The sequence below is a fragment of the Canis lupus genome, chromosome 22, assembly GCF_048164855.1.
Source record: "Canis lupus baileyi chromosome 22, mCanLup2.hap1, whole genome shotgun sequence".
NCBI lineage: Eukaryota > Metazoa > Chordata > Mammalia > Carnivora > Canidae > Canis > Canis lupus.
The window spans coordinates 7,448,874-7,474,271 of record NC_132859.1 but is presented as its reverse complement, the minus strand read 5'-3'; the positions used below and the strand labels follow the sequence as shown (position 1 = coordinate 7,474,271).

The 25,398-nt window shown below is 33.3% G+C and overlaps 1 protein-coding gene across 2 annotated transcripts in view; it reads left to right on the top strand.

Annotated features, from left to right (window-relative positions):
• Positions 1–24,022, top strand: part of TSC22D2 (TSC22 domain family member 2) — a 48,010-nt gene extending 23,988 nt beyond the window's left edge. For both annotated transcript variants that reach the window (XM_072792296.1, XM_072792297.1), the window contains 2 exons: positions 21,282–21,336; positions 22,312–24,022. In XM_072792296.1, the coding sequence (XP_072648397.1) occupies positions 21,282–21,336; positions 22,312–22,572 (316 nt within the window). In that variant the 3' untranslated portion in view covers positions 22,573–24,022. The remainder of the gene's footprint in view (positions 1–21,281; positions 21,337–22,311) is intronic.
• Positions 24,023–25,398: the final 1,376 nt, after the last annotated feature.

The following is a 25,398-nucleotide window of genomic DNA, read 5'->3' as shown; positions in this document are numbered from 1 at the left end:
ATATGTTGATGAAATGACCACAACTTTAAACTGTTGCTTATCCTCATCAGTATGGGTTTTTGCCTTCACCAGGTGATTACATAATAAGGCTGTGCTTTGACAAAAGATAGTAAAGTTTTATGATTTCATTTAAGTCAAATGTGTTGTGAGATTACATTTGGAAAGGTTATATTTGTAAATTGGAAAAATCCTAATCTTCAGATTGTGTGGGAGACTTTTAAAGACCATGCATAATAGAAAAATTCCATTAAAAGTTAACATTTGTAACAGCATAATTCCAACCCCCTATATTCGGGTCAAATATTTCTGGAGATGGCCGCAGAGTTTCCTCACAATGCTATCTTTGAGTTTTCTATAGCTTTGCATATATTATTGATCTTCCTCAATAATGGCTTCCTTTCCCCCCTTTCCTTTGCCCCATTGTGCCATTTTATTTAGGGGGTTAATTTAGGCAAAACTATGCCCATAAATATGTGGGCTGCCTTTTTCTGTGGATTACTGACAACTAAAAGTAGAAATGAGTATTCACACTACACAAATGTTACTAATATTACCCTTCAACAATTAAAATAGATGCCCAATTGAAAGTTTTCTTGTAAAAATTTCATGAATATAAGATCATTCTTAATGAAGTAGTTTTTGCCATTATTAAATATTCCTATCCCTAATTTTGTTCTTTGCTCATAACATAGATGAGCTATAGGACCACTTCTGAACAGGATACATTGTTATGTCTGTTACATAAAATGCATAATAAAATTTTATTCTTTCCATCATGTTGTCTAATTTTAAAATTTGGGGTGGTAGAGACAGACTAGGATTTAGGTATAAAAATTGAATGCTGTCTTGAGCATTTAAATGATTGGTATGGATTATTATTGATCCATCCACCTGTGTTAGAAGTTTAGAAATTCATATGGATGTGAGTCAGATGATAGAGTCAAGTGCCATTCTGTAGGACTTCAAAAATGTCTGTAGTAAGTTATGGTGTTAAATCATAATTTCTGGATCATGATCTTAAACCTTTAATTGGTTCCATTTCTCCTTGACTCTTTACTAACAAGTATTCCTGATGGCCTGAAAGTCCATGTTGAAATTTACAGTTTGAAGTATCCAGATTAAATATGAAATTATTTTACATTTTAAAAAAATACTTAAGTACAAAATATCAGTTGTGTAATCATGGTAAAACATAAAACTTTGCTATAAAAGATTTTTAAAGGCTATTTGATTAAAACACTTATTTACTTAAACTCTTTGCTAGAATTTTTTTTAGAATTCAGCATCGGAGGAGGAATGTGACATAATAATGATCGAAAGCCGAAAGTTTAAAAGTTGTGATGCCCTCACATGGTTGGAGGGTTATTCTAGCTTCTAAGGACTGAATGTTGTCCACAAGAGTGTCTCATCAGGTCATAAATTGGTAAGACTTAATGGATTAGATTTTATGTATTATACCTGATGTTATTGTATTGAGATGAATATTTATGAACAAAATGAGCACATTGTATAACTAAGAGTATAGTATTAAATATAAGTTCAAACTTGGAATTTTAAATACTTGGGAATATGTCATCCTTTCAAAATTTCGTGAGGCTGAAGGCTGTATCTTTGCAGTGGTGTTTAATAAATAATCAGTTTAAAAAATAAAGTGACATCCTGTATTATAGTAACATTATTTAGATATTGCTCTGGCATCTGCTATAGGTGCTTACAGTGCAGTTAAGAGCCCCAAATACTTACTAGTTATTATCACAGGAGGTATTTGAGAAATAATATATTAATCTTTTATTTAAAAAAAAACCTTATATCCATTTTCTTCATAAAATATAGTTTAAATTACTCCTATTGCTTTTGGGATTTTATTTTTCTTCTCGATGTCTGTAAAACTAAAGCCAGGAAAATTTTCTCAATTCTTATCTTGAGAATCAATATCAAATGAAAATGATACAGTAGAAGTCAGTATACTTTTTTTATTTTCCCTGAAAACAAAATACTTCCTTTCAGCATTGTATTCTGCTTGGAAAACAAATTTTAATACTTGTTTTATATAGTGTCTTACTGCTTTGTTTTACACAGCTGTATTTTGCAGAGGACTCTTAGAATAATACAGTTTAGACTAGGATGAGATCTTAATCTTCAACCTGAAGATCATATCTTGCAAGTGAAGAAAAAGAGCTTGGGTTAAGTTATATGTCCAAAGTTGTAGAATTAATATTTTCATTAAAGTATGGCATACATATCCTATAAGTGTATCGAAAATTATTTGAAATTATTGAATAGGCTACCATATCTGGTTTAAACTTTATCCTTAACCAGAAATATGTTAGTCTCTCCCTTGCATACATGCATCTTGTCTTTTGAATAATATTCTAAATTGTTTCTGATATGGTATTCCAGTCCGTAGTCTGGAAGGAAATGCAGCAAACTAATAACAATTGTCCTGTATTCTATAAACTTTTAAATTTTTATTTTTCACTTAGTACAATAACATTACCCACCCAACTTCTTAATTAGGAAAATAACTTCTAATTTCTTTAGTGTAGGATATCCGTCTTTAGTAGTCAGTGGTTGGGGTACGTCTCAAAGGATCATGAACCCTGTGAAATATTGGATAGAACTTAATATATGTTCAGTTTTTGATGAAACATTCAGAGCACTTGCCAGATTTTCACAAGCAGTTAAATAACATTGCTAGTGAATACATCTAAGAGACAAGCCTTGTTATGTACCCAAGTACATGATGTAGGACAGAAATTTTTAATGAGTATGCTGATTCTATAACTCTTAACTGAATTTAATACAAGGCTAGTTTATTTTAAGTGATCATTAGACTGATGGAACAAATCAGATCCTACCCATTTTTAGCTTAAGAATTTCATACTGTCAGTCCCTGGGCTCAAATGTTGATTTCTCCACATAGTAGTTGTTTGTTTGTTTGTTTGTTTGTTCTTGCTAGTTAGTGCTTACTATGTGTCAGGCACTCTCCTAAGTATTTTTGTCATGTTTAATTTTTACAACAGCTGTATTATATAGATATTATCAGTATCCTCAGTTTATACTATAGAAGGAAATTGAAAGCTTAAAGATTATATAACTTGATCAGGTCACATAGCCATTTAGTGGTGGAGCTAGGATTCAAATCTAGCTTTCTAACTGGAATCATGGTTCTCAATTGTATGCTGGTATGCAGAGAGTAACCCTGGGGAACTTAAAGTTGAGAAAGAAGAATTTTATATTGAGTGAAGATGTGAATACATAAATTTGATTTCCTTTGAACTTAAGTACCAGTGGGTGATCCTTTATTATAAAACCATCTTTTAAAGCACCTGTCAAAAAAATAAGTTTGGTAAGTTGCTTATGATTTTAAATTAAGTACTTATTGCATTAGAAAATAACTTCTATTCAAATTTAATGCTTATGACTATAAGCAAATATACATGTGTTAGAAAAGTTTTAGTACTTATTAAACAGATTTTGTATCAACTGTAACCATTAAGAAACTCACCCTTTAGGGGTACTTGGTTGGCTCAGTCAGTTAAGCGTCTGCCTTGGGCTCAGGTCGCGATCCCAGGATCCTGAGATAGAGCCCCACATGGGGCTCCCTGCTCAGCGGGGAGTCTGCTTCTCCCTGTTCCTCTGCTTGCTGCTCCCCCTGCTTGGGCATGTGCTCTCTCTCGCTCGAGCTGGCTCGCTCTCTCTGTCAAAATCTTTAGAAGAAAAAAACTCACCTTTTAATATTTAGGATTTATAAATAACAAACATTGGGAAGCAGTTTAAAAATCTGCTTTGAGCTGCAAGTGTTTCTTGAGGTAGGGAAATGAATCACATGTAAAACCTACTAAGTGCTATTTCAATTTCCCATTTGCCCTTAGTTGTGAATAATTCTATTAAGATACCTTTTCTATGTTTACTTTTTAAGCATGTATACAACAAAATCTATGTATTAGATACATGGATTTTTTTATTGAATACTTTATATAAAACTTTATTTTTAAAGTGTTTATACAAAAATTCCTGTCTACATAGGACTTACAGTTAAATCCACTATTAGTACTGCTTAAAACAAAGACAAGTAAAACTGTAAGAATTCAAAGAATTCATTTACTCTTCAGTTTAGTTGAAATAGCCTATTAAGCATAAAATTAAGACCATGGTTTAAAGTATATAGCAATTTGATAGGTCATCAGAACATGAGAATACCATCTTAGAAGTCTTTTTCCAGATGATACATTTTTATCCCAGCTTCTTTAATAGTAATATATTTGCCTTTTCAAAATTAAAACTTTGGAATTTTGGGAAATAGAATAAACAATCACACCTAATTCAAGTTTTTAACATAGTGACTCTCTCAGTATTCACATATTCCCTTCCAGACTTTGAGTACATATGCATGGATGTTAACAATTGCACTCACAGTTGAGTAGCTTTTAAATAGTTTTTAGCATTCCAAATATTTATCTAATGTGTGCAAAGCTGATATTGACATGTCATAGGTTTTAAATTTTGGATTGATAATTTTGATATCTACGATACCGTCCCTTCCAGTTTTTCATTCTACTTCTCATTTCTTCTTAGTCTCCTTGTCAAGCTTTTCCTTTCTGTTTGTTCTTTTAAGTATTATTGGTGTCCTCAGCATGCTGTTGAGACCCTCTTCTCACATTCTTCTTCATGCTAAGAACATGTAGATGGTTCTAAGTGTCATCTGTATACGGTAGGAAGCCTATGTGCTGTAGTCGCTCAAACTTTTTACCTAGGCATCTCCTTAACCCTCAAACGTCTGTGATCTCCCATAATTGGAAAGTACTGCCACGTATCCCTTGTGAGTATTTCTTCAGCCTCTCCATCTCTTTCCTCCCTATTCAGGGCCCAATCCTTATGTGGAAATGCGAAAATCTTCTAACTGGTCTTCCTTATTTGAGTTTTCTAACATGGCTAACTGTACCTGCTGTTCTTTTTACTTGGAACATTTATGTGTGTGTGTCCTTTCATCTTCTCCACCCAACCTTGGCACTTCTTTTACTAAACGTTCTTTCCTGACCCTTGATGTTGATTATGTTTCCCCAAAACACCCTCTAAAATCTTCCCTTTCTTAGCATTTATCACACCTCTAACTTGTCTATCTCCTACATTCAACTGTATTCTCATAAGTTCTAGTGTATGGTTTATTTGATAATGTGTCTATAAAATCAGTGTCTGATGTTTAAATACATTAAAATCCCCCTAGAATGTGACATCATAAAATTTAGTAAACGAAAAGAATGTTAGAAATTATCATTAGTAGAGGCAAAAATCAGATGTAAAAACCACATCACCTCACTGTGTATTTCCTGATATTTAGATTTTGATCACTATACCTTACTAATACAGATTTATATAGTTAATAAATTAAGTGTTTAATATGTGCCAGACTCTAATGCATTATCCTCACTGAATACTCTTGTCTGGTCCTATTATTCTTTGGAGAGGATAAATAACTTGTATGAAATTATAAAAGTGTTAGGGTGGGATTCAAACCTGGGTATGACTCCAGAAGCAAAGCCTTTTTTTATCCGATATCTCCTCTGAGTTTATCTTCTGTGTCTAGAATTATAAATTTGGGTTGGAAGGGAATTTAGTGGTCATTTATTCCAACCATTTGTCTCATGTCTATAATACACCTTCTCGGTTGTTGTCTAGCCTTCAAACACCTCCAGTGATGTTTATCATGGCATCCAGGTCTTCTTTATTTTTACATTTCATGTTTAAACCTTTTAGAAATTTGTCCTGTACAACAGCGTCTAAAATGTGGAGTAGAAAAATCTGATGATTGCCATCACTGAAAACATTTAATAGAGATTACGTTCATGTAAAAATATAAGCTGAATTATGTATTCTGTCAAAACATTGAACTGAGAACATTCTCTATTTCAGTGTCTTCATAGCTATCATAGTATAGTTATCATAGTCAAGAATATGGGTTCCAGTTTGTGGCCAAAAGTCATTGGTGTTAATATAGTTCTAAAGTTCTTTTTCAAAAATGGATACGGAGACATTGCTTAATATCTGAAGAGACCAGAAGGATATTTTCCCACTTGATAATTAATGATTCTAGTGATGGATGTAAGGATTTCACAGGACTCCTATGTGGACTGCTTTAATCCAACAATGTGTAAAAACAAAGTACTGATACATCTGAATTTCTTCAGACTCCTGGATCTAGTCCACTTAGAACTTCCACTTGTCTATGAGACATGCTTAACGACATGGTGATATGAATTGTCTTCTTTCTCTGAGCTGACTAAACTGCCAAGCCTTTGTGTTTTTTTTGTTTTTGTTTTTGTTTTTGTTTTTTTGTTTTTGTTTTTGTTTTTGTTTTTTTGTTTTTTAACTACCAAGCCTTTGGCTTCCTCTTTCCACCTTCAGCATAGCTTTTGGGTTTTTTTCACTTCTTCTCCTTAGATTTGATTCTGATTGTCTATAGCAAATGATGTTGAGAGAACCCACATATAGATATTTATGATGTATGGTTTTACAGTTAAGCCTTTCACCAGGTTCACAAAATTATTTTCCCTAAATCCATGATTCTAATGTAAAAAGATCTTTGTCTAGGTTTTTATCCAAAAGATAAAAGTCTTTAGAGTCCACTTTTATTTTCCACAAAGTCTTTTATGAATTTTGTCATTACCATGATCTGTCTCTGAAACTGCTAAGTTTCACTGGCATAATTTTGTCAGAAGTAACCTGAAAGTCAGTAGAACTCTGGATATTCTATTCCTCAAACTTAAACCGTTTTTCTGCTTACTTCAGTTGCCAGTTACGTAGAAACTACTGCACTTTCTTCCTCCTCAATAACAACCAGATGAGAGGAACATGACAAAAGGTTTATTGGCTTTTTATTTAAGCTATCTTTGTCAAGGAGAAAAACTATCTCAGGAGGCCTGCCCATTTTTACTATGTTCCAAGGATGCTCTTTTCATAATTTCTAATATTTAAATAGCTAGCTAATTTCTTAGTTCTTTTTCCTGTCATGATTAGCCCCATATAACATAAGTTTGTGGTAACTTAAAAAAATATAATTAGATAACATATTAAATACTATTATATTCTATCTTTTTCTTCAATTAAATGTTTAATATCAATTTTATGGACAGTGTTATAATTAGTAAACCCCCTGCATAGACACAGTTCCTCCCTTTGTGGTTTAATTCAAGGGTGAACAATATTAAATAGAGACAGCAAAAACAATTATTTATGGAAGACTCAAGAAAGGAAGAAAGCAAAGAGAATGTAAGTGAAGCATTCCATTTCAGATGATAGTCTAAACTCCAGAATCTAAGGTGATTTAACAAATTTTAGATCATAATGTAAGTCTAGAATTTATCATAAATGATTTTATACAAATTGAGGTATAAAAGTGATTATAACTTTGTCATTTATCATAGCTATGTTATAGTATTGTTATCACCTAGAAGAATTCAAGGACATTGATCCACAATGAGATGAGGAAAAGTTGTTAGCTGTCAGAAACTTTATAGCTGAAAATGTACCTATTTGAGTATAGTTCTGCTTGAGTGAAAAAACCTTATAAACCTTTAGATTTTATAGTGGTGCTACTTATATTTTTCTTCATTGTCTTATACCAGAATGTTTTCTTGAATTAATTCTAAAGCAGTGATTTTCAACTAGTATGTATGTATAGTACATAGTATAGAAGCAAAGCAGTACTTGACTCAACACTTGATCTGTTTTTAGTAATACTGTTGAAAAAGGAAGGCATGGGACATGTTTAGTTAAACATGTTTTGAAATTTTCACATTGAAATAAGTCCAGTTATATATCATTGGCCTTTGGAAAAAATTTCCCACAGTAAATTAAGACTTTTTATGCTAAACAGTCATTAATGTTCAATCCACAGGAATTCTGTGCTTAATAAATATTGATGTAAATTTAAATCTCAAGTCAAATAATTTTTATTTGCATATATTTTATGACTGCCTTAAATCTTTAACATTTGACTAGTTGAGTACAAAGGAATAAATTTAAGGCATAACTAGAATTATTTCATTCTTTGGGTGAGGTATAAACATAAAGATTGTTTCTTTTCAAAATTGATTTTTATTTGTACCTCACTGCTTCATTTGCAATGATACACTGGGATAGTAAACCTTATACAGGGTCGGCCCAAATTGATCCAAACAATAGAAGAAACTAATTGTCTCAGTGTTTACTATTATAAAAAAAATCTCATAATTGTCACAGCAATCCTTTAGGGTAGGTAAAACTATGATCCCACTTTATAAATGAGGAAACTGGTTTGAGTATTTAGCTTGCTGTGATCATCCCACTAGTAAGTAGTGGAGTTGGGATTTAAAACAAGCTAATTGATAGACAAATGGATAGATAGATAGCTTGTCTAATTCTGAAGCCTGTAGCTCACCCCTTTATTTTAAGAGTGTGTGAGTGACAGTGTGGCAGGAACAAGGGGAGAGAGAATCTTAAGCACATTCCATGCCCAGTGTGGGCTCCAGGCTCAATCTCACAACCCTGAGATCATGACCTGAGCTGAAATAAACTGTCGGACACTTATCCGACTGAGCCACACAGGCACCCCTGAAGCTTGTGCTCTTAAAACCACTTTATTATTCTTTGGGAATTTAGTCTTTTACCTAAGTAACTGCTAAGAGGTAAGATGTCTTGCCCCAGAATGAAGTAGAGAGCAAAAGGGAATTAAGCCAATTGGTAGTAAGCTGATAACCTAGACAATTTTAACTTTTCTAGGTATATATTCACAATACTGTATATTTGTTTTAGACAAGCAGTTTAAATTTTTGCTCAAAACCAAGCCAATCCAAATTTTTAAAATACCTCAATTGTAAAACATGTATTGATTAATTAAAAGTAAAATAAATCAGAGTTTTCCCTGATGATAGTCTCTTCATTTTATTAAGGGATGGTGACTGTTCCTTTAGGCTAAACCAGAATGAAGCAACTATCTCTCTAAAAACCTTATGATACTTTTATTTTTCTGGGTTTATCCCTGCTTTGAAACAGTTCCTTGATAACCTTTTTTATTTATTACTATCCCTGGACTTTGGGGACAGATTGGGAAGAGACATAAGGTAACAAAGACTGGTTAATCACCTAAAAACAAAAGCTAGGGTTTGGTCAGATAATCCTAAGGACTAGCCTGATATAATTTTACTTTGTCAGATAGGTTGTCCATACAATTACGTTTGCTTTTTCTATGGAGCTATTATGAATGACATTTCTGTACCTTTAAGAATTGGGTATAAGTGAAAAGATAAGTTTTAGATGAACAAAATTATCTCTGTGCTCTTTGCTAGTATTTGGCATGTGGTATTCAAGGGGATCATCTCATCGCTCATTTGGTTAGGCTCATTGTGGAAATAGAGTTGAAAGGGTTTTTTCAAGAACTGTTGAGTTGAAAAAAAATGGTATACAGAGTGCTGAATGTAGAAGAGATAAATGTGAGGCCATTCAATGAAATACTTAGCTTTCTCAAGAAGGGCACTTTGTCCTGAGCCCATCTTTTCATTAACTCTTCACGTGTTAGAGTTTTCCATTGTTTTGGCCCTACTTTTCTCTCTATTTAAGCAAGCTCATCTCTCACAGTTTGGCTTTACCCACCACATTTCTACGGCTCTCAAATCTAGACTTCTAGGCCAGAGATTACTCTAGAGTTCTAGATACCTATTTTCAGCAACCTTCTTTCTATATATTTCTCTGCTAGAATCTATATCCTAGATGTCTTAAAATTCAACAGTCCCAAGTGAAACTTAAATTTCTCATTTTCTCGTCTTTATTCGTGGTTCCTCTTCCACTCACTCCTTATCCCCTAAAATCTAGCCACCTTCCTGTGACACAAAACCTGTCTGCCCACACCTAATTGCTCCAAGCTAAAAAAAATTCCAGCCATCCTTGGTATTTTCTTTGTTATAGGTGAGTCCCTTTTCCTTTACCATCCCTCTGATTTCTCATAGATTCTCTGTGCTTTGACTATAAAAACTATTTCATTTTTCCTTGCTTAATGCCTGTGACCAAGCATTTTGCAGTGTCCTCCCCCCTTGCTTGCTTAGGTAATATTTTTTTTAAAGAGTTTTCTTTCCTTCTCATCAACCTCCATTCCCACCACACAGGCATGCCCAAGAGAAGCCCACATTTGAGGGTTATATTAAGTTCCATAAAAACCTTTGAAACTAAATGATGAAAGAAAAAAGCCCAGTGAGAGTAGCTTGCTTCAGGACACAGCAAATCTAAGGTGAGGCCAAGCTGCAACATATATGTGCTAATTCCATATCTAGTGATCTTTCCACTGATGGACATTGTCTGACTTCTATTCTTCCAACCAGTGTTCATTGAGCATTGGACATTGTGCAGAGGAGACAGATGAGAATTTCTCATTTTTTATAAAAACGTCAGAAAGAAAAAAGTCTGAAAGATAAATGTTACTGAGATTTGGCTACATAGGAAATTAGAGGCAAAATTTGTTTAGCATGTATGCCCTATTGCCTCTAAAGGAATTTGGATTACCTAGATATATGAATTAGATACTAGGCAGCAAGACGATATGGCAAGTTTAGTTTCAGACTGAAAATGAATGAGATTAAGAACTATTTCCCTAATTACTTTTGAGTGTAGTTGAAATGATGGCATTATCCATATCCATTAGATACTGAGGACTGCTTTGGGAAAAGTCACTTTTGCCATTAGGTATGGGAAATGGCTTTGGAGGTGATCTAGTACAACTACCTAATGTAGCTGGAGAATTGAGGTCCCAGAGGCAAAGTAGTAAGTGATATATATATATATATGACTCAAAAGTCCAACTATACAATTATCTAGGAGATAGATGCAGCTATTACAACACAGCCTATGATAGATAAGTGGTTAGAGCTGTAAGGGTAGTGTGGGCCATGACTTCCTCTAGTGCTTCTGGAAGGATAGGAAAACTAACCTTTACAGAAAAAATATTTGAGCTGAAAGCTATGAAAGAAAGGTAGAATATCCACAGAAGTATTTAGAGAATAAGAAACCATATGAGCATAGAGTGAGAATAAACTACACAGTCTCAAGGAGTGTAGGATATCCGGTTTAAAAGTTGAGCAAGCATTTGGAATGGGAGGAAGTAATATAAATGCTGGCGTTAGAAATAAATTAGTAAGCTAGTTCTGATTTTTTCCTTTGACCCATTTTTATGTCATTGCTAAAGAATCCTGAATTACTTTTAGAAATGTTAGGTGGATTTATCTATATAAAAAGGTTGTTTTTATAATGGGCCCACTTCTGGGTGAAGTTAATTCAAGGCTGCTTGTTTGTGTTTCATTTCCCTTGACACTCTTTTCTATCTTGTTCTTTCTCCAATTTTGTTCATTTTCATACACTTAACACCATGAAAATTTCCTTAGTGATGAAAGTGCTGTTATTTCTTCATAGTCAAAAGGAAGGAATGCTATTGTTAACCTTTTAAAAGAGAATTGATCTTTTCTACAAAATGACTGTTAAACATAGCCCCTTCCTTGGAAGACTTTTTCTTAACACAGCTGAAGTAATTTGAACTCTTCTGTGTTTTTAATGTCCTCATTTCATATTAAGAATTTTTATTGAGTTTTTCTCTTTTCTATTTCAATTTTCCATCTTTCTATGAAAGATGGTCCGTCAAGTCAGTACTGAAAAGTATAGATCTTTTGCTAGGTTAAGGTATATTTTAATTGTTAATTCTGATGTTTTTAGAAGTTGGTTAACCATTAGTTTCTAGCAGACTAAAAGAATGATTCTAGAATATCTAGAATGAATATATGGAATTATATCCACTTTATTCCCTTTCAGTATAATCACATTATTTTCATAAGGTACTCTGAGCTAGACATCAGTTGGCAACATTTGAAATCCTTTCTAATCTCAACATTTGAAATCCTTTCTAATCTTTCTCCCCTTTTTTAGTCTTAGGTGCTAGTATACATCTCACTCTAGATAATTGTCAATCATATACTCTTTTCCCAATCTCCAGGGAGTAAAGTAACCAGGACCATAGTGTCAACTTTTTAATTTGGGCCAAAGCTCCTTGATACATATTCTTCACTTCTCAGTAATCAATTATGCTGTCATCAAATTACCTAGCTGCTGTGTAAATAGTACAATGCAGTTTCTTTTAGGAGAGCCTGCTCTAAATGTAAGCACACCAACTTTAGGGAAAATGCCACTCTCCTCCTACCCCTTTCTCACACCCTTTTTTATTTCAGTCCTGACTCAAAAGAAAAAAATAACTTTTTCATCCTGTCAAACCTTACCTAATGTTAGTCTAATAAAAAATAACTAGTGCATAAGCTCATCTGCTTTAAGTGGATATCATTTTTTACATACAAGTATTTAACTTCAAATAATAGAATATTAAACTTTCTTAGTTTATATGGAATATTTGGATTGTAATGGTAAAATTGTTGTACATATTTCACTTTTGTATTATTCTCTAGCTTTTCAAGACTAAATTTTTACATCTGCCATCTTGAGTGTTTTAATAGAATTTTAGTTTGGCTGGTTTTTTAAATTGTTTCCTCAGTGACTCTATAGGAAAAAAACTATCAGAATTTTACTTGCCTAATACTAGAGATACCTCCCCCAGGATATCCTCACTTGGAAATGTAAAGAGATCTAGAAAAAGAAGGTAAAGCTAATATTAATCTTATCTATACCTTCTCTGGAAAACATTTTTAATGTAACATTTTTATTGTATAAAGTTATATAGCCTATTATATCAAATGTTAATCACACTTGTTTTTTTTCTTTCCAGAATCATTTTGAACAGAAGTAACTATATTAGAAGTTATAAACATTGTTTTCTATCATATTTTTAAGTGATTATAATTCACCGTAAGCCAAAGAAATAAATTTTACAAATCACAAGTATCCTTTATATTGTTATTTTGAATGTTAAACAAAGTACCTATCTTCTAGAATGAAGTAGTTCCTAAGGACCATGGAGTTGTTGCCTCCTCTTCGCTCCTCTCTCTCTTTTCTGTCTCCTGTCTTTCATTTGTTCATCCCCTGAGTTCACACTGTACAGGAAATAACTTAATAACTTTCGTGAGTCATTTTCTTTTTTGGAATGTGGTAGTTCTTTTGTTTTTTAACTTCAGTATTCTCCAAAGTGCAATGAAAGTATTCTTCTATCTCTGTCCCCCATCTGCCTGCCTTCCCAGACAGATAACCACTTTCTTAGTTTGTGTGTGTGTATTCTTCAGGTTTCTTTATCCATATGCAAGCAAATGCTGTATCTATTATATCTGTGTCCCCCTCACACAAGTGATAATATACATACATCTGCACCTTTTACTTTTAAAGGTCTCTAAGATACATTGTTCTGATCTCAGTACACAGAAAAACATCTTTGTGTGGGGTCTTTTTTTATAAATAGGTAGTATTCAATTGCATAGATGGCTATACCATGATTTAGTTGATCAGTTCCCTGTTGATTATTAAACTTTGTTTTAAACAGTGCCTATAGGGCAGCCCCGGTGGCACAGCGGTTTAGCGCCGCCTGTAGCCCAGGGCGTGATCGTGGAGACCCTGGATCGGGTCCCACATCGGGCTCTCTGCGTGGAGCCTGCTTCTCCCTCTGCCTGTATCTCTGCCTTTCTCTCTCTCTGTGTCTCTATGAATAAATAAATAAAATCTTTAAAAAAAAATAAAACAATAAACAGTGCTATAATGAGTAGCCTTGTAAATATATTATTTCCCTTGTATGTAAAAATATAGGATAAATTCCCACATGTAGGATTGCTGACTCAGAGTAAATAAGAGTGAGTGAGCATGTGTGTGTGTGTGTGTGTGTGTGTGTGCATGTAAAACTGATATAACCGGGCAGCTCAGGTGGCTCAGCGGTTTAGTGCCGCCTTTAGTCCCGGGCGTGATCCTGGAGACCTGGGATCAAGTTCCGCGTCAGGCTCCCTGCACAGAGCCTGCTTCTCCCTCTGCCTGTGTCTCTGCCTGTCTCTGTGTGTCTCTCGTGAATAAATAAATAAATAAAATCTTAAAAAAAAAAAAACTGATATAACCAAATTGCTTTGTATAAGGATTATACCAGTATACAATTTAAATAACCATTCTATAAGAAGGCCCATTTCCCACAGCCTCGCTAACAGTGTATTAAATTTTAATACGCTTGCCAGTCTGTTTAGGGAAATAGTATTACATTATAATCTGTATTTTTATTATGAGTGAGATCTTGAGTTTTTTTTCATGTCTTGTGAATTTTCTATGTGAAATCTACCCATTTTTCAAATTGGGAGTCTAGTCTTAATAGATTTAATAGATTTCTAGAAGTACTTTATATTTTAGTGAAATTATTAAAGGAGTTTTTTATTTTTCTATATTTTGAGGCATCTAGTTAGGCTTCTCCGAAGTATTTTACAGAAATTCTTCTTAAAAGGACTTTTTAAAAGGCCATTGGTACAGATGATATGGTTGACTCTGGACAAAAGGGGTCTGAGGTAGGAGAGGGACTCTCCTTGTACACCTGTACACCTTTTTATGTATACTCTTTGGATGTACTTTTTACCATGTGTATGTATCTTTTTTAACTTTTATTTTGAAATAATTATTGATTCATAAGAAGTTGCAACAAAAAGAAAAAAGTATAGTGAGGTCTCACGTACTCCTTCATCCAGTCCTGTGTGTCCTGTCTCCTGCCCCCCTCCTGCAATGATAACATCTTACATGCTTATATCATAAGGTCCAAAGCCAGGAAATTGACATTGGTGTAATCCACATTATGTATGCTTTTTTACTCTTTAAATACTCATTTCTGGCCAGGATTTTGACCTTAAACTAATTACATGAATGTAAACGATGCTAAGGACATAATTGGTTTCTGTAGATGTTAAAAACAAATCTCAATCTTTATGTATATTTTTAACATTTTTCATTGTTCCTTGGTTAAAAGCTTTTTTTTTTTTCTTTTTTTTTTGCACCACTGTAACACTGGTTACTTGAGAAAATAATAATACTCAGTTTTGTGAGTCGCCATTTTACCTACTTGCTTAGCATGAATAATAGTTTTTATCATTCACAAAAATCACTTATTTTGTGTTAATAAAAAATCTTCATGGGGCTTTTTGTAAATTAATCATGAAATTAAACAGAGTTTGTTTTTACATAGAGATCTTATGATCAGTAATTAGAATAATAAAATTTTTAGTTTTTAGGTTAAGTTACTTTTAACTTTGATAGTTTTATTGCTAACTATAGAAGTTTGCATTTGGCCATAGAATAAGTTTGCCTGAATTATATCTATTTTGGCTTTTTTTTTTTTTTTTTAGCAGAACTGTTATTTGCTCTTAAGTGTTAAACTGTAAATATTTTAAAATTCTTCTTAGAGAAAGAGTGATGTATTTTTTTCTGTTTATCTTTCATAGGCTTGCTGAACTGTACATTCATTAGGTTTATTTTTTTGCATCAATGACTTAATAGTTTCTTTCTAAAAAACAAAAATATATATTTCTTAGAAAAAAGGCCAGTTGTAGGGGCACCTGGATCGCTCAGTCCATTGAGTGTCCAACTTTTGATTTTGGCTCAGGTCATGATCTCAGGGTTGTGGGATCAAGACCAGTGTCAAGCTGTGTGCTGAGCACAGAGTCTATTTGAGAGTCTGTCTCTCCCTCTTTCCCTGCCCTTATCGTCGTCATCTCCAACCCCCCCCCCCAAAATGAATACGTAAATCTTTAAAAAAGAAGGAAAGAAAAGAAAAGATTTTGGCCAAATGTTACCAGGTTAGAATTAATCCAGTGTAGTAGTAATTATATTATTTTACAGTTTTTTTGGAAGGGGGTAGGAGGATGAAGATTCTAGATTATTTACTAGAAACAATACATGATTCCTGAAGACTGGCCTTAAAGAACAATGATCACTTTTTTTTTTTTTTTTTTGGAAAGATTGTAGCTTCTACTTGTGAGTTTATGAAGAATCATTTTTACCTTGTTTGGATAAGGGGTCTTGAACATAAGCATATCAGACTTGCCAGCTCAAGCAAAGAAGTTCTTGTTATAAAAGATTTGATTTTATAATTTGTGGAATTCCTGTAGTGGAGTTTTAATTGTGATTGTGACTCAAACACAAAGTTAAGCAGAAGAGGGTAATTTTTTAAATAATATTCTGCATATAGATACATATAATTTTAAGATATCTTCAGCTTTCTAACAAACCAAAAGAACATTTTAGTTCTTAGCAAATAGGTAAACTATGCTGACTGTCTGAAGATCACAGCGCCTTTTCTAAGAAGTTACCTCCCTTGTTCTCAGAGTTCAGCCTCTTCTAGGAATGTGCTAGCTAAGATAAATGGCATATTATGCACATAATTTAATCCTTGAATCCATGCTATAGTTTCACAAATGACATTTGGTACATAGTAAAGCACTCTCCATGATACGCATAAGTCTGCATTTCTCTTAGGTTGTTATAGACAGTTGCTTATTCCTCTCAAACAGTCTTACTGTTGAGGTAGAAAAAGCATGTGTTTTAACATTAAGTCTAGGTTTCAATTCTTTCTCTAGCATTATGTCTTTGAGTAAGTTACTTGGCCTCAGTTTCCTCAACTGTAAGATGAGATTGTTTCTCAACCCTGTAGTAAGGATTCACTAAAGTAATATGTGCCTGCAAAAGTGGTCAGTCATTCAAGTGTTTTCCTCTACCTTGTTGCTTTGTTAATTAGCATTTGTGTTGAGGGGAGAACAGAAAGAAAAAGTAATCAAAATGTAAGAGAAGAAATTTGCTCTATTTTTATTTTAAACAAATAGCCATTGATGTCTCTGCCTACATTAATGAAGATAAAGAAAAAAGTTGATTTCTCATAAAGAGTTTTTTTTAGTAGTGAGATCAGGTTAACCTAACCCCTTCACCTTCATGGATTTTAATTTTTGAATAGAGACTGGAGATGATTTGTACAATCATCTTCCTGAGTGAGAGCATGAATGAAATGGTTAACCCTTTAAGAAAGATGAAAATGTAGGGAATTTTTGAAGCCACAAGTTCATATCCAGCCTCAGGTTGCGAGTGATCTATTGTGGTAAGAGGAAGGAGATCTGGGAAAAAAAGCTAGGTATGGAGAGCCAGTTGGGATGAATTTTAAAATGAATAGCATTGAAGGCCAAGCTATCATGCTATACCTTTGATTCATTGAGTTTTATTTTTCCTGTGAATGTGATTTTAATTTATTTAAACACTAAATTCAGGGACACCTGGCTGGCTCAGTCAATGGTGTGTGTGACTCTTGAGCTCAGGGTTGTGAGTTCAAGCCCTACGTTGGGTATAGAGATTACTTTAAAAAAATAAAATCTTTAAAAAAAATTCATCATATAAAAGGTAATATAGCCATGCTTAGTGTCTTTTCTCCCCACAGTTGTATATATCTGTCCATTTCCTCCATACCCACAATTTTTAATTCATCTAGTAAATAATGATCATTGTATGTTTTTATTCTAAAAGAGTGACCCATATCAAACCAAATATTTCCTTTTAAAAATTATCCTTTGTTTTTATATAGCACTTACAGGTTACCAGAATAGTTCAAAGTCTTAGGAACTTAAGTTCACAAACTAGTTAACCATCAAGTTATAGTGCGGTGAATGCAATAGTAAAAGAGAAAACAAGGCATATTACTTAAACATTAGGTCAAGAAAGCAAATAAAGGAAAATTTTTTATTCCACTTCAGTTGATCTCATTTTTAAGAGTGAGTGAAGCCCAAACCACTATGTTGGCTTTGAACACAATAGAAACCAACTTGTTACTACCCTCATTGAAATAATATTCTTAAACTATGTTCAGGTATGTTCTTGAAATATAATACTCTTATTTGCTTATTTAAGACAACCATATTGATATCTTTATTATAAATTGGCTTCTCAACCTTTAGTTTCTATCAGTTATCTGGAAGTTATTAAGCTACATTTCCTGGGTCCTACCTCAAGAATGTGTAATGCAGTAGGTCTGGGGTGGACCCAGATGTTTACATTCCTAAGTTCCCAGGTGATAACTGATAACTGTTGGTCCAGTGACCATACTTTAAGAACTATGAATTTATTCAAACTCAAAATATTTTAATGGCGGGCAGCCTGGGTGGCTCAGCGATTTAGCGCCTGCTTCAGCCCAGGGCCCGATCCTGGAGACCCAGGATCGAGTCCCACATCAGACTCCCTGCATGGAGTCTGCTTCTCTGTATGCCTGTGTCTCTGCCTCTCTCTCTCTCTCTCATGAATAAATAAATTAAAAAATAAAAAAAAAATATTTTAATGGCTTTCTAATATAAACCAGTAATTGTTTCAAATCTAATTGCTGTCATATTGACTCTTTGACTCTTTCAGACTCTTTCAGTATGCATTTGAACTTTTACAGTGCCAAGCACTGTGTTCACTTCTTCACAGAGGTGAAGATAAGGAACCTCTCTCAAGGAACTCCGTCTGATAGAGTTAACAGTGGTAGTATTATTTAAGCTCCTTTATCCTTACAGGAGTTTTATTTTTATGTATTGAGGTATATAATCCTCATTTTAGATTAAAAACCTGGGATCTAGAAACGTCAAATAATTTTTTCCAGAATTCACACACTGACTGTATAAAGGAGCTGGAATTTGTTATTCTGCTTTCCTGGTTATGCAGTATAAAAAGTTTGTGAAGATTAGGGAACCACAGAAAAGATGGACTAACTGGTTCTACCTTAGGAAGCCAGAAGGCATTACAGAACACCTGGCACTGAAGCATCTTAAGGAACAAGTACAAGACAGCCAGATGATGAATTGGAAACCATGAGCATTTGCAGCAGAGGGAGCAGTTCTGCAAAGCCATGGAAACTTAAGAGAACCTATGTTTCACAGGTTATAAAGAGTTACGTAAGACATAACACAATAGGCCAGATGAAGTGTGAGAAGAAAGGAGACCCTAGAAGACAGGGGTCAAAGTCATGAAGGGGTAAGAAGTTTTATATTCCAGGTTAAGAAGGTTTTAAAATAGAATTAGTTTTTTTTTTTTTTTTTTTTTTTATTCTTCTAACTTTCATCTTTGTAAGCCATTGGTTCTCAAAGTATGGTCTGTCAGGTAGCACAATCAGCATCACCTGGAAAGGTGTAGAAATGCAAATTCCTGGGCCCCACCCAAGATCTTCTAAATCAGAAACAAGGTGAAATCCAGCAATCTGTTTTAGAATTACCTCTAGATGACTGGTGCATGCTAAAATTTGAGAACCACTGCCATAGGTTATATAGAATTCTTTAAAAAATAGCCTTCAAATAGCCAGAGATCACTGTAGTAATAGTAATTGTATCTGACTGATTTAATTAAGTACAGTGCCTAACAAAATAGAGTTGTTACTACTTTTTAAGGGACACATCTTCAGTATGATCCATTTATACTTTGCAAACATAGCCCTTCATTGCTGTGAAGGAGGTCTGAGTTAGTAGAATTAGAGTTTAATATATCAGCAAGAATAAGATGCTAATTATTGTTCTTTAGCCTAAGGGAATGGTTTGGAAACTTACTAATATTACTCTAATCATCAAAAAAAAAAGCAATAAATCCTTTTTAAGGGTTAGGGACTTAATTTTCCGTTTCATTTTGGTTGCTTGTTAGTATTTAAGGTGTTCTGTTTAAAACAGATGTGTTAAAAGAATGTATTTACATCAAGAAACAACTAAAACTAATTTACTTTTTCCTTGACATAGAAATAAAAAATGTAGAGTATAATCTAGGATGGTCAGACAAACTCTGACCTAAATGCCTAGTACTGTTTTTTCTGCAAATTGTAGCCAATATTTGGTGAACATATCCACGTGGTATCTGAACTGAACTTTATACCAAAGCCTTATGGTTTATATAATTGTTCTATAGCTTATAGTTACATGTAGCCATACTTTGTTTTGCACTGCTTTCTACAAGCATTTAAAGCCTAATGTATATAAGTATTTGTTAACAATCTATATATCCTTTCTAGTTATTAGGTATGCAAAACCCGTTTTCATCTTAGAAATAGAAGCAAGAAATGAAGGCGTATGCTGTAATTAATATGATTAATGCTCAGATAAACAAGCTTAGTGTCTTCCGTGTATTGATTCAAGGATCTAGAAATAGGAAGTCCACTGAGGTACTGACAAAGAACTCTTCATTTTACACATGAAAAAATATGTCCAGGGAAGTTAAATACTTGATTTGCTGATGGTCACACAGGGAGTGAGTAGCAGAACCAGGAATATAACTAAATCTACTTGGATTACAATATCAAAGGCATCACTACATAAAATGAAATAATTCCTGTGCCTCAATCTGATATCAGTCTGAGAGCCCATATCATCTAAAATAGAATAGTCTTCAAATATATTAGCATCTAAATTTTCTTAGATAGAATATACTTTATGAAGAGTATTTTGCAAAATTTTGTATCAAAATTGTTTAAAGACCTTTTTCGTATTGATAAAGTATTTTTTGTCTTTACAAGAAAATTTAGTAACTGTTCTTCAAAATTTACAAAAATGCCAAGAAAAGGATATAAATATGTACTATTCTTACTATTTAAGAGGACAATTATTGAACCTTCTGTGTTATCATACAACTGCTAAGGTGATAGTTGAACTTGGGATATACTTACTGCTAGACTACTTCCAAATATTTCCAGGAAAAACTGGGCTAAACCACATACCATTCATTGTAGGTGATTTTTGCCGGCTAGTAAGGCTACAATGAAAGTATGTAGATTTGCCAGAATGTTGGGATCCTATTAACCCACCTGCAAGTATCATTTGCCCAAAGGCCCTTTATAAGCTGGTTCTAGAAATTTTTAAACGAGAAGTAATATCTATAGAAGGAAAGTCTTCATCTGAATTTTAATGCAATAAGTGACCACTAGAATTTCCACATGAAAGTCAATTAGAATATATAATTTGTAAATGAAGTTTAAGAGATGTAGAGAGTGTGGAGAGATACATTCAAAATGTATCTTTTTAAAAGTTCATGGAGTTAAGAACTGAATAGAACTGGGAGTTGGCTTTTAAAGTAGCATATATATGTCATGGGAATTTAGAAATGTTGGAACTATGAAGCATTTTTAAAAGTCCTCTATTTACTGAGATCTTTTACTTTCAAAATGAGAGCTTTGGGTACTGAGATTATGAGAACAGACTTAATAAGCTATTTTAAGTTACTATTTTTGGCTTTATGTAAAACATGTTTTTAATTATTTTAAGAGTTGGAAAGCAGGTTACATTTTTTAGAATAATTTAATGAAATATTCTAATTTTTTCCAGTGCATCTGGGGGAGGTGGTGTTGTAGCCATTGACAACAAAATAGAACAAGCAATGGTAAGTAAAAGTTTATAGTTCTCTCTTTCATAAGTTGTTGGTTGTAAGAAGCAGTTGGTTTTTATCAATTCTAAGAAACAAAACACCAAATTTCTTTAAACCAAGGTAACCAAAGTATATTTTTTGATAATCACATTTAGTTGAACATGCTAGAACATTGAGGACTTTTAATCTAGAAATACCAGTGGAGTTAATATTTCCCCCCATTTGAACATCTCACATTTCATGCATTACCATTGACAAATCAGGGCCATTTTGAGGGGCATACATAATCAGAATGCATTATGTGCCTTCAGATATTTCAGCATCAAAAATAGTTTATAGACAAAAGAGCATTAAAATGAAAACTTCAGCTGGAAACCTTTGTCATGCATTTATAAATGCTGTTTTTAGTCAGTTCTAATAAATAGACCTTGTGGAATCTGTTTCTGATTTCTGCTATTATTATCAATTTTTTTGTTCCCTTAAAGATACTTTGTTCATATTGTATAAAATATTTTGATTGAAGCTTATTAAAACTATAGACTATAAATAAGGACCATTAGTCTCAAACTATTTTTCTTTAAAGGTTTTAGAGTTGGAAATAGTAGGTCACTTTATCTCTTAAAGAAGTGCTATAACTAGTTTAATATCCTTTGTTCTCTTGGTCTAGCCTCGAAGCATGTGATTTTAAACTTTTTTTTTTTTTTAATTCTAAGCTTGTAATTGACAATTTAAGGAGCCTAGTATTTTTGGAAATCACTCCAAACTTTGAAAAGAAATCCTGGGCTTGCTGCCTAGTTGGAAACTGGATTTTTTTTTTCCACCCTTATCTCCTTTAAAGCCAGTCAAGATACAGTAGAAACATTAAAAGCAAGAGCACAAAAACTTAATATAAAAATGCCTCGTGTTTATAAGGCACCAAGTAGGCCAGAACCAAATAGCAACACCTTTCCCTTTCACCGTTTTTGACATTGCTAATTTTGTTTTTCACAGGATCTGGTGAAAAGCCATTTGATGTATGCAGTAAGAGAAGAAGTGGAAGTTCTAAAGGAACAAATAAAAGAATTAGTTGAAAGAAACTCTTTACTTGAACGAGAAAATGCACTGTTAAAATCTCTTTCAAACAATGATCAATTATCCCAACTCCCAGCCCAACAGGCCAATACTGGTAGCACTTCTCAACAGCAAGCAGTGATAGCACAGCCTCCGCAGCCAACGCAACCTCCACAGCAGCCGAATGTCTCCTCAGCATAAAGCTTTCTTGCCTCATTAAGAAAAAAAAACTGAAAGCAATCTATCCTTGTGTGCCACTGGTATTCTTTCCACTTTATACGAAAGCAAGTAGCCATGCTTCGGTTGTGTGTTTGGCCTTTTCAGTATTAGACAATCATTCTACAGGAGCTTTTCCTCCCTTTGAGATGTCATGCAGCGCTGTTGATGTCCAGTTTTATGTCATCAGTACACAAGGAGAATAATAGATGGGGTTTATTAAAGCAAGCAAAGTCTGCATTTTACCTGGTGCGCATGAGTGGGGTCTTTTAAGAGCTTTGGTGGCTCTCCCGTTTTTCCTATTACCCATGGATTTACCCTGAGCCTTCCTATCACATTATAAATAACAGTTCATCTAAAGAGCCACTTTTCTTTCAATATCAGTAACATTTGCCTATGTAAGTTTTCATTTATTTGTGTTTTATTTATTACAGGGCTGCTATTTTCATAATGTACATGAACAATGTCACAGAACTTTTTTAATTTTTTTTGAATAATTATAAGTATCAGTAAAGGATTTGAAAGACAGGATTGCATTTAATAGATAAAACGTTTAGGCAATAATTGAACAAAAGAATCCTGGCATATTTCTAACACTAATGGCAATTTACCTTCGGTATTTATTTTCAGTAGTAAAGACCCAGCTTGAATGTAAATTTTGTATAGTGTAAGTATGAAGAACATAGTGCAACTGTACAGGTAGTCACCAGTTATTGTGATATAATAAATAATTGGGCTATTTTGATGAAGAAAACTGTTCATTTGTTTCTACTTTCTAATAGAGAAATTGCCACGATTCCTCTGCTTTTTGACATTTCGTATGACTTTCTTTTTTCGGGTGGGAATAAAAAGCTGTGAAATTGTTCAACCTACTTTGTAACCAAAGAAGCAAAGCTGTGTAATGGAGTTTTTTTTATAATGCACATTCTTTATGTATTTTTATTTAGTGTTTTCTCGGTCACAATTTTCTTTGCTGTCTAGCATGATCTGCATGATCTATAATCTTTGAACCACTTTCGTACCTCATGTTTTTATCCAGCACTCTTATTGTAATATGTACTAGTCTGTGAACAATGTCAAATAAAAAAGAACGAACAGGTAGTATGTTGGAGCTGAGCTAGTGTACTATACACTAGTTGTTAAAAAAAAAAAAAAATGAAGTGAGCCATCTTTTGTTCATTTAAAATGGTGTTTTGAATTTCGTATGCAGAAAACGTTTTGTTACATTGCAGATTTTAATGTATTTAATAAATGCAACATGCAGATTAAGTGCAGTGTATACTGAGTATTTAAATTAAAATGTACATTTCATAAATACAGTTTCAAGAGAAAGCATCATTTTGTGTATACTAACACATTAAGTGTATGTCAGAAATTGATGTATAAATATATATTTTAACACATTTTCTGAAATTAAACTGCAGTTTTGTTGAAATATTTGGCTCTATATGTGTTCAAAATTTAATTTGATTAGATTTGTATTTTCACAGTTCAAGATATTCCTTAAATGAAAACCTGTGTTATTAATGAGTTAATAATAGTTCTTACATTTTCAAAGTAAAATAATTTAAAGAATGCAAGAATGGTGAGCAATATTTGTACTCAAGACTCATATTATGTCAGTGACATTTAAGTAAATCCTTGTCTACCAAAACTTTTACTTGAATTCAGAAAGGTGCCTGTAGAAAATTAACATGCTTTGTGTCTATAGCCAGCTAGCTAATCAGGAGTTAATGAGAACCAGTAGTTAGCTCTCCGTGTTGTTAAAAGAGGATAAATAAGTGTTCTTTATTTAAAATTAAAACTCCATCAGATTTAGCCACAAACTAAACGCATAAAGTTGGGGTATATGTGGGATCACCAGATATCTTCTATTCCAGTTGTGCTAGAAGATATATTGTTGAATATAAACAAAATTTTAATCTTAATGATAACATTAGAAATAACCAAGGAACTAACGACGTGTGCTTGAAGAAAGAAGCTATCCTGTAGATGTGGAGTAAGATTTTAAGTAGTCACCCACAGATGAGTTAGAAAATGAAATTTCTGTGTTGGAATGTTAACCAGAAGGCTCACCGAATGTGCCCCTCAAAGTGCAGAGTGTGATATTTAATACAGGCAAAGAAAAACTAGTATTGGGATTTTTGTGAAAAAATAAAGTTTGGTTCTTGGGGTAAAAAAAAAACACTTTATAAATACAGAAGTAATTACAAAGGAAATGATAGGTTAATTTTAAATGGTAATTAAAAGCAATTATTACTACATTTTTAAAAAGCCACCACAATAGAAAATATGGGTAATTCACAGAAGAAATAAATGGCAGTTTATAAAGTTTCAGCCCCATGTAACGTAAAAAAATGCAAATTAACATTTAACAAATTGTCATTTGTCTTTTAAATAGCAGGACCTAATGGAGAAAGGCAAACTCCTCTGTAATTCTAGAAAGTAACTTGACAAATATGTATCAAGAGCCTTAAATATTAATAAACTTTTCAGTTTAATAGTATAAGAAGATAACTCCTGGTGCAGTGTTCAAAAATGACAGTAGTGCTCGTCCTTTGCTCTCCCATTTCCCGGCCCTTTCCCTTTGGATCTCCCTCCTCAGTATCTACCCCTGAAAACAGCTGTGAAAGGAAGCTTATTTTCAGAATCAGATTATTTCCCCAAGTGATTACTTTGTTAGACGTCAGGAGATTTAAGGTCTCTTGCTCTCCATAATTCAAATATTTATTAAGATGCTAATTTTGGGCCACAGTCTTCTAGGAATGCCATCTATAATTTTCTCAATGCAATGCCCATAGACCATGGTGC